Genomic DNA, 9,915 nt, shown 5'->3' with positions numbered 1-9,915 from the left:
GTCCTCAGCGTACTTCAAAAGTCGGATGGGGTACTGACACGAAAGGTCAGCGAAGCAAGAGAAAAAAAAACGTGCCAAGAGCACGATCGTCCAAAAATGTCCTGCCGGGTAATCAGTAGGATGGTCAAGGAGGGGATCCTGTGCCTTCGGTTCGAAGTTCTCTGCTCTCTAAACTCTTTCCAATGGGCCCTAGGTTAGATGTTGAAACAAGACAAGGCAGAGGTGCCTTGACGGTTACCTGTATAACGACTGTACCTGCAACCACAACACAGAGTATAGGCTAAATGCCCAAGAATACAGACAGATTCCTGTCACCGCTTCTACTTAGAAGCGCATGACCACCAGCGCTGGCAGTTGGCACTTGTGTAGTCCATCGATGCAGGACGAAACACCCCATCGTGAGATTAGACGAGCTCGATTTTTCACTGAAGCAGACTGGGAGGCCCATTCGCGCTAGGAGTGTTGCAGGAAGCGCCGCAGCAGAGGCACCAACTTGCACTTGTCTGAGCGCCAGTTGGGAACAACGTCGCGGTCCGGGCTGTTAGTGATAAAGACACCCTTGGAGTCTCCGAATTCCGCCCACGGAGCCTTCCTGCAGGGGATAATTCGTGAGTAATTTATGTGTCCCGCCTATGGAAGATACAAAAAAGGCTGCCAGTAAAAAAAGGTGATCTATATTCGTCCCAATTACGGAAGTGATCTACCTATATTCTGTGGCTTTTTGGGGGTGAAATATAGCATGAGCAGAAAGGCTACTCGAAAGCTCTCTCCCCCGGTGGCTGTACGCGTCAAAGAGCTTCTGACAAGTGCGAAAAAATTGGTCAGTGCCGATATCCCTAAACATTGTTCCAAATCCTCGTTCTCGCCTAATTCGCTTCTGGGGCTTCCTCACAAAGAACAGCAGTGCATGCGTCCTCCCTTTTTCTTGTTATTATTGTATTCAAATACATGATCGCACCTCTTGCTCCTGTTTAGTAAGCTTTGCTGGTCACTCTTGCAAACTGCAGGAGATGGGTTTTAAGAAATATAAAACACACTGCGGGCAATCGTAATGCAGCGGGAGACTAAGTAGGACGTCGATAAAGGCATTCCTTACCCGCTTTTTGCGAAGGTGATCGTATAACGTAAAGTGTTCAAAGGATGGAGAGGTTCGCCCTCGACGTTCGCATAAAAGAAGACGTTCGCCTTCTGTTTCGTAAACGCCGACGCCATATCCCTTAGTGGACAGTAAAAGATGATGTCGGCGAGCAATTCGACGAAACCATCCCGGTTCGCGTATCTGACCTCTTCCCGCACGCTTTCTGGTAACCTGTCGTAGGCCCCTGTATGGTTCCTCGCCGTGAAGAAGTTCACCAACTTGTCAAAGAGTGCTTTCGCGTCGGTATCCTCCGGCTTGTAGTCCACAAGTTTTCGAGCGTCGTTCAAGGTGTAACCGCACATGACGTCTACGTTTTCCATGAACCTCGAGGATTCCTTGTTCCACGGGGAACTGCTCTCAGTCCCGCCTTCCAAGCCAGCTGTCAAGACCGGCACGAACCTCATCCTCATTCCCAGGCTCGCTTCAAGCAATGCGGGAGCGCTGACATTCCTGAGGCATCTCACTACTTCCGTCATGTTCGCCTTCACCGTCTTTGTGCAGCTGGGCAGGCGTGACGCCAGGGCGCGGACGTTTTGCTCGCTGTTCAGGGGCACCATCGAACCGGCCACCATGCCGTGCAAGATTAGTCGCTTGAAGAAGTATCTTTCGCCACGATGAGGTGCCACGTCCGGCAGCGACAACGGAAGGCCAGCGGAGCCTATCCCGAGAGCTACCAAGGCGTGCGCGTCGCCGTAAAAAACACCTACGTGATTCCGAATCCAGCTAAGGGCTTCGGTGATGTCGTGGAAACCAACGTTTGTCGAGGCATTTTGAGCATCCGGAGCGTGCAAAAAGCCGAATACGCCCAGCCTAAAACTTATGGCCACAACGACCATGTCTCCATCAGCCGCAATGTCCCTGCAGACGGCGTCGTAGTCCGCAACGCGTCCGGTCTGGAACCAGTCCGAGGCGGCTACTACCACGACCGGCCGGAGCTCATCGGTCATGCGGCAGATGAAGGGCGCCCAGACGGACACCGTCAGGCACTCCTCGGACGCCAGTCTCGGAGGGTTGGCCGGCGACTGGAAGCACTCGGGCCCATGCCGGTAGGCGTGGATCGTCCCCTTCACGCGCCGAGACATTGCCTTAAAGGCACACTGAAGTGATTTGAAACATTGCGGGATTTCTAACGCAAATTGTAGTCTGGCGTCCATAGGCCATGTTTCGACCATTCTGAGCGGGTTTACGCGAAGTTATTTAGTAGAAAAATCAATTCGAAAATTCTGTCCTCCTCTCTGCATCCTCGCCCATTTTCTGTGGCGTTTTCGTGTAACGTCAGGAGGAGATGGCTTGACCATTGACTGAGCTACTGCACGGCTTGCCGAACTTCCGGCAGAGTCAGTCGGCTCCGCGTTTAGTCCACCGGCCGCCGACCTGTCGTCGCGATTCGTTCGCTCAGTTAAAACGAAGTCATGACACGTTTGTGAATGTAAAAATGTGCCTTTCTTCACCTTGTTAGTTTGTACACTGTATCAAGCTCCAAGTCAAGGTCGCTCCACACAAGCGCTGGCCAAGCGCACATGCGACGCTTCGCTGACTGGTACGCTTGTAGGAAAATCTAAGGCCAATTGAATGCGGGAGAAGAGTCAGCAAAGTCAATATAGGTACTAAAAAAATAAAATCAACTAATACTTTTACTGTACAGCGTAAAACTAGGGAGCACAAAGCACTCTTTTGCGCTGGGACAACAAGCACAGCGGTCAGCAGCACGACCATACATCTGCGAACGCTTTCCCGTCTAAGAAATGCAATTGCTAGCCATGACATACCGTAGAAATTTGCGGGACGCTTACTGCACGAGCGCTATACAACAAATAGTCACCTAGGCTGCTTAAAATTCTAAAACTAAATAAAAGTGTAAACTGGTTATACTTTACATACCTTATATTTACAACGCTGGCCGCGCTCGCCTGTGGCCGAGTGGTCTGGAGTGCTAGAATTATTTTGCAAGTCATAAGTCCGAATCCCCGAGGATACATTGTTATTATTGTGTTTTTGCAAGTCACGCGTCCTGATCCCCGAGGGTACATTGTTTTTATTGTGTTTTTTTGACAGTTCACTTTCGCTTTCTCGGCCGATGTTTTCTATAGACAAGAATTTCCACTGCGCAGTGGGCGCCGTCATTTTTTAACGACCGTTGCGCCATCTGGCGGAAATTTTCCTGGGGACTGCGTTCAGACGCCGCCGCAGTCACACGCTGTTGTTCCGTGCTGTGCGTGGATGTCAGACGTCCCAGCCGCATCAAAAATCGGTAAGTGTCATTTATTCGGTATGTCAGCAGCGCGAAGTTTAACAGAACGTTCAAAGCGTCCGAGAGCTGTCAGGTTTGCCTACAAATTCTGTTCTCAACCCGCTAAAGCGGCGTGCCACCCAACGCACGCTTTGTCCTCACGGGGGTTGCCTGTGAGGCTACGTTTCGCCGCGCCAGCAGGACGCCCGACTTTTTATCACCAATTGATGTTTGTTTTCCTAATTCTGGGCAGGTTGTCGTCACTGCCTTTACTTTCGATGTAAAGAATTTACTCGCCCGGGCGTCCCTACACCGTTGTTCGCTGCAACAACAATCAGCGTAGGAGCGCAAAGTGCTCATACAAGAAACGTGCGAAGTGCGGAGTCCATTCGCCGCACAAATTTCCTGCGTCCCTTGAGTGCTGCCTCGAATGAGTCCTCACGCTGAATCGGAAAGATTTCGAACCTAGCAAATTTTCGAGGGCAAGTAGCTGTTGGCGGTTCCCACCCGCCGCTGAAACGCAAAAGTTCTTTTGAGCGAGCAAACCGCCGTGAAATCTTGGCGTACCCAATACGTTGCTTCTGTGTTTGTAGCAGGAAATAGTGTTATGCAGCGGCAAATTTGTCTCCTGCGAATGCCCCTACACACGCTCAGAAGTCAGTGGTTTGGTACATTCAGTGAATGCCTCTGATAGTGCGGTAGGGCAAATTTATAAGCATGGCCTCCTGCTGACGGTGCGCGAACGTGAGTCGGTTCTCAAACCCGGTTATGATATATTCGATTTGCCTGCGCGCAGGTCGTAGATGTTACATGCACATAAAAAAATTCCCCGCATTTCCCCGAGGGGAAGAATGTGAAAGTGTGAATGCACGAGTTGAATTTGCGCGGTTCGGTAATGCTCGCGAAAGAGAGATCACACACACACACACACACAACTACAAAGAAAGAAAGATGCATTTATTCACAGACACCTATTTGTGTTGTCGTTGTACTTGATTGCTAGAGCGGATCTCAGCTTTGAAATTTCGTGTCAGTACTCCTTTAAGCAGGTGCATTAGCCCTTCTCACGCCCGATTCTTGGCCAATACCCCACGTGGGTATGTGCCATGTCAGCGGCCAGGCAGCGCGCGCCCATCTCCCCCCGTTGCCAAGGAAGACGAGGAGATTCCTGGCCAATCCCCCACGTGGGTATGTGCTATGTCAGCGGCCAGGCTGCGCGCGCCCATCTCCACGTTCGCGGACATCGCCGGTGGACGCAGGTTCAGGGTCGCTTAAGAAGTGCATTGCACTTAAAAGTAAAATATGTTTTAACAGTATCTGCCGCAGCATAACATGCTTATATAAATTTGCCCTACCGCGCGATCAGAGGCATTCGCTGAATGTACCAAACCACTGACTTCTGAGCCTGCGTAGCAGGCATTCGCAGGAGGCATATTTGCCGCCGTAGAAGACTATTTCCTGCTACAAACGCAGGAGAAACGTATTGGGTACGCCAAGATTTCACAGCCGTTTGCTTGCTCAAAAGAACTTTTGCGTTTCAGCGGAGGGTGGGAACCGCCAACAGCAATTTAATTACTGACACCACAAGCGGGCGTGCTCCGCCACCGCGACGCTACTATTTCGCTTCCGGTTAGCTTTTTTCGCGTACCCGTGCTACAGCATATATGTGTCGGGTTGATTTTTGTTTGCTTCCCGTCAATAAAATTACCACAGAATGACTCCAGAGCACAGAGATGTGCGATAAGAATTGAGCATGAGGGTGAATAAACAGCGCTTCCAAAATCAGGGTACGACCGTACTTGCCCTCGCAAATTTGCTAGGTTCGAAATATTTCCGGTTCAGCGTGACGACTCATTCGCGGCGGCACTCAAGGGACGCAGGAAATTTGTGCACATCGTGCACTCCGCACATGCAGACACTTCTTTTGTCGTGGTGCACTTCGCGCGTTTCTTGTATGGGCACTTTACACTTACGCTGATTGTTGTTGCAGCCAACAACGGCGTAGAGACGCCCAGATGAGTAGATTTTTTACATCGTAAGTAAAGGCAATGACGGCAACCTGCCCAGAATTCAGAAAACAAACATCAATTGGTGATAAAAAGTCGGGCGTCCTGCTGACGCGGCGAAACGTAGCCTCACAGGGAACACCCGTGAGGACAAAACGTGCGTAGGGTGGCACGCCGCCTTTGCGGGTTTAGAACAGAATTTATGGGCAAACCTGACAGCTCTCGGACGCTTTGAACGTTCTCTTTAAAGCACTGTTAAACTTCGCGCTGCTGACATACCGAATAAATGACACTTACCGATTTTTGATGCCGCTGGGACGTCTGATATCCACGCACAGCACGGAACAACAGCGTGTGACTGCGGCGGCGTCTGCTCGCAACGCAGTCACCAAGAAATGCCCACCAGATGGCGCACCGGTTGCCGCAAAATGGCCGACTCGGCGAAATTTTGGTCTATACTGAGTTCACAATTTTTGGGCCGTAACGTCCACTGCTCCGGGAACTAGTACACAGAAAACGCGCAGGCTGACACTGACGCGCTAGCGATTTCTCGTTGGCGTGCTGCTGCCATAAGCCCCGACAGCTTGCGGGCAGTGGGCACAAACCAGAATCAACAGACCCTTGGCCTGGTGCGAACACGCTATTTACGATGCAGGCATGGGTGAGGCAAGCTACAAATATGGGGGGGAAAGCGCATGGCATTTGAGCGTCTGCGGTGACGCTGAGGGCGTTCATCCACTGCGTAGGCCTCGTATAGTGATTGCTACAATTCCAAGCCGTCCTGGGAGGCTTATATTAGGCATTTTACAGCCGACATGCCGGAAGCGCGGTACGAAGATTACTGAGATATCGAGAATGCCCATCCAACGCGATGCCGTCGGATGTCAAGCATGTTGTTTTACAGAAACGAAACCGAAACTTGTTTGAATGCTAACCTTGTACATCGTCAAATTAAGGTGCATCTCCTCCTGTCGTCACAGTCTTCAGTAGGAGCGGCCGCCGGAAACCGCGCTTAGTAGATTTTCTTCTTTCGAGCTTTTTAAAATAATTACCGACTTATCAGCCAGATAAACGATGAAAAGTGTGTTAATTTGAGCCAGTCTACACAGTGCAAGCAAAACCGGAAGCTTGACAAATTCACTTCAGTGTCCCTTTAACACCCATGCACCACGATTTAAATATATATTCGGTTGATTTCATCTATACAACTGATGTACACGCAGACAGATTTTTTACGCTTAAACGGTAGATGATTATGGCTGCACCTTTACTATGATAAATGACGTCACGAAGCACAAATAGTGCGTTAAACAAAGACTATCTGCGCGAGTATACGAAATTGTACAGGACTTCAGAGCCAGCAGTTTAACAATGCGTTGTGCGTTTCTGGGTGCATTTCGCTAATTGAGTTTGTGGTTCGCTCTGTATTGTTACAAGTTCCAGTCCCGTAATAATTAGGAATACTCACCCGGACTAGTCTGTCATACGAATTTAGATCTACGTAGCGAGGGGCGTTCGCAAAAAAGGAACATGTCGATTAATCAATATCAAATGTGCTCACAAAAAACTGTACCTTTAAAGGTTAGGTGCTATTACGATATATCTAGAATTCGGGTAGCGGGGAATGCGGGCTTCCGTGAATTCCTTCTGCGACTCAGGTGCAGTCTCAGAATTTGAACTGCCAGAAACATCGGTAGGGAGACATGCGCGAAACAGTCTAACAGTTTAATACCAATGAAATAAATTCTCCTTTGGCGTTTAAGCATCCCAGTCATTTTCTATCATCAGACCCCTCGCCTTATTTCGAAATGCCATCTGATTATATACTAAGGCTAATGTGACGAAGTCACTACCACAATAGCGAACCGTGTTTTTTTTTTTTTTTTTTTTTCACTCGGACACAGCGGCCCCGCGTGTTGCCTGTTTTCAATGCCAATGTGACAAGTTCCTAGAATCAGGTCACCAACAATTAAAATACGGGCAATCACTGTACCGCTGTCATCCATTTTATCCTTACGTATACCGTAGCTTTTTTTTTTTTTTTTTTTTTTACAGCGGAGGTGTTTAAGCTTGAGCTTGGTCAAGTGGCGTCGGCAAAAAAATGCCAAAAAATGCCGAGAAGCACGCGGTGCCTCCTGGCGAGGAGGGAGAGCGCGAAAGCAGCGCGCGTCAGTAAAGGGCGGAGGACACGCTGTACGGCCCAGCTTCCAGCAGCGTCGAGAGCTAGCCTCACAGCCAGGCTTAGCTCTACTCGGCGAACGATCGGCATAAAAGAAGGTCGACTGGCGCAAGAAGGGGCTCAGTCAGCGAGTGGCCGTGCGCTCAAAAAGAGGCTATGTGTACACGAGCAGCAGAGACAGGGCTCGGCAGGCAGCCTCTCTCCGCGTAGACGAGCATAGCTTGCTTCCGCTGCTGTCGTGCCTAGAGGCAGCCAGTACGCCCGCAGCATCTCCCAACAGCCAAACCACACCGAGAAAGAAAAAAGTCCCGTGCCATTTCCGCTAACTTGAGACCTAGGGAGGGTTGAAGCATGAAGTGTATTCAAAGATTGTATCCCTCGTGCCACACGTCAGCCGCTGATTGGGCGCAGGAGAACTGGTGGTGGGAAGAGCAATCGCGCGCTTGCAGAGGAGGTGGCACCCTCTGTTGCATTGAACCGGATTTAAGCATTTCGAATGCCCCAGTTTAGGGCAGTGGTAGGGGTCAACGCGCCCCCTGCCGTGGGGGCTCTTTTTAAGTAGGTATGCCTTTTCCTGCTACGACCGATTATTTCCGATCACGTGTAGTATCACGAGCTGGTGGGTGCTTTAGTGTATACCACAAATTATAGCCCGTCTACAAACAGCTTATCCCTGTGTTTAACGATTGCTGAAGCGAACAGGGAGCGCTACACAAATCTTTAAATCATGTTAGTTTATTTTTAACCAGGTTTATCCATTATGCACTTCCAGTACGCGTTACGTTGCAGCACGAGGCGTTGAAAAACGACTGTCCCGGTGTTTTAGTACCGTGATCACATGAGAATATGACGTCATGAGACGCGGACAACTCGAGCCACTAAAGAGCTTCGCCCCTAACAAAAAATTGAGAAGCTTGCCTAGTGGTGCAAGGGTAGAGAAAAAGTAGAGCTGTGGGTCGACCGAGCTTCTTAAGGTTTTAATAAGTTGTACTAGGTTTTGCAAGGCTTTGCTAAGTTTTGTTAGGTTTAGCGATGTTCTTTCTATGATGGGCTAAATATTCCTCTAATTCGTACTGGTGTCTGTTCTTCACCAGCTTCCCACCCTGTCTTTTTTCAATTGAAAGAAGTTTGTTATTGCTCTGCTTTTTGCAAAAGAGTTTGAGAGGCGAGGCCCAATTCAGCTGGATTTTACACACCCCTTTCGGTAGCTTCCCCACACTGACAGGGGATCATAGGGGGGAGGAAGCTAGATCGACCTCCAGCTCCACCGTTTCTCCAGCCTTACACCACTAGTCCAAGCTGCGCCAATTTTTTTTTTTTTTGACATTACAAAGATAATTTATTTTCAATTCTCTAGCAGACATGCTATGCACACCACGGACATAGATGTTTACTTTTATCTGTTTTTTTTTTTGTTTTTTTTTAAGCCTCACCCTACTCTTCAATATCGGCAAGTCAAAGTGCGATGGAGGACCTTTAGGGCTCGTGAAGTTACCGTTTTTCACGGACACAGTTAGGCGGAAATAGCTTTTATTCATTATTTATTGGCGTAAACGCAACCTTCGTGTAAAGTATAACTCGGGCCAAAGAGCCGTTTCGCTGAGGAAAATTTTGCAAGTCGCAATCAATTGTTGCAACACCCTGCATTTACACTTAACGCTCCGGCAGCGCCATTCCCATTCACCACAGGAACCATTATTTCTAGATATCCCGATTAACTCGGCAATTCCACGTCGTCCATGAATGTGAAATTGGCTTAAGTATTCCTCTGTCCTCTTACCCTTGGCAACTCTGAATCAAGCCTCGTAAATTATTAGTTGTAAATACGATGCGATAAATACTCGCGTTGCTAAGAAAGGTTGTGCCCTCTGAAAGGCGTACACACATTGCTATGCTGCGGCCTCGCTTTGCATACATGGTATTGTTCCGGAAACTCGACAACCAACCATTAACTGCGCAAACTGTTCTGTGTCACAGACGTAGCCCATCACAATCCGAAAAGGCCACAAAAGCACTACTTCGGTTCTTAAAGGACACAGGCCTGTCTGAACGATTGTAGAGACACTGTGCACCATTGTTCATTTGTTATTTGGTTAGTTTACCGTTTCAGTTTAGGCTTTATTAGCGCCTATTGTTTTGTTTTTGTAGTTATCTTTAATTTTTCTCTTCTTGCTTCTCAAGCTCTATTCCTGTCTTTTCAATACTCTCTCTTTCTCTTTAAATTCCTCCTTCCCCACTTCCCATGTGTAGGGTAGCCAACCGGACTGTAACCTGGTTAACCTCCCTGCCTTTCATGCACTGTATTATCCTTCCTTCCTTGTTTCCATTGCCTCAAAGGATTTTTTTTTTATTTATAGGTGCA

General features: G+C 48.8%; 1 protein-coding gene across 1 annotated transcript; it reads right to left on the bottom strand.

Annotated features, from left to right (window-relative positions):
- Positions 1-453: 453 nt before the first annotated feature.
- Positions 454-2,220, bottom strand: LOC144146346 (acetylcholinesterase-1-like). The gene is made up of 2 exons (XM_077678302.1): positions 1,310-2,220; positions 454-592 (listed from the first exon to the last, which is right to left on the bottom strand). The coding sequence occupies exons 1-2, from the start codon at positions 2,218-2,220 to the stop codon at positions 454-456; spliced, it is 1,050 nt and encodes a 349-aa protein (XP_077534428.1).
- Positions 2,221-9,915: the final 7,695 nt, after the last annotated feature.

The sequence above is a fragment of the Haemaphysalis longicornis genome, unplaced genomic scaffold (assembly GCF_048455015.1).
Source record: "Haemaphysalis longicornis isolate Haplotype H1 unplaced genomic scaffold, Haemaphysalis longicornis Haplotype H1 scaffold_7, whole genome shotgun sequence".
NCBI lineage: Eukaryota > Metazoa > Arthropoda > Arachnida > Ixodida > Ixodidae > Haemaphysalis > Haemaphysalis longicornis.
Note: the sequence above shows the minus strand (reverse complement) of the source record. Positions and strands in the feature narration are given on the sequence as shown.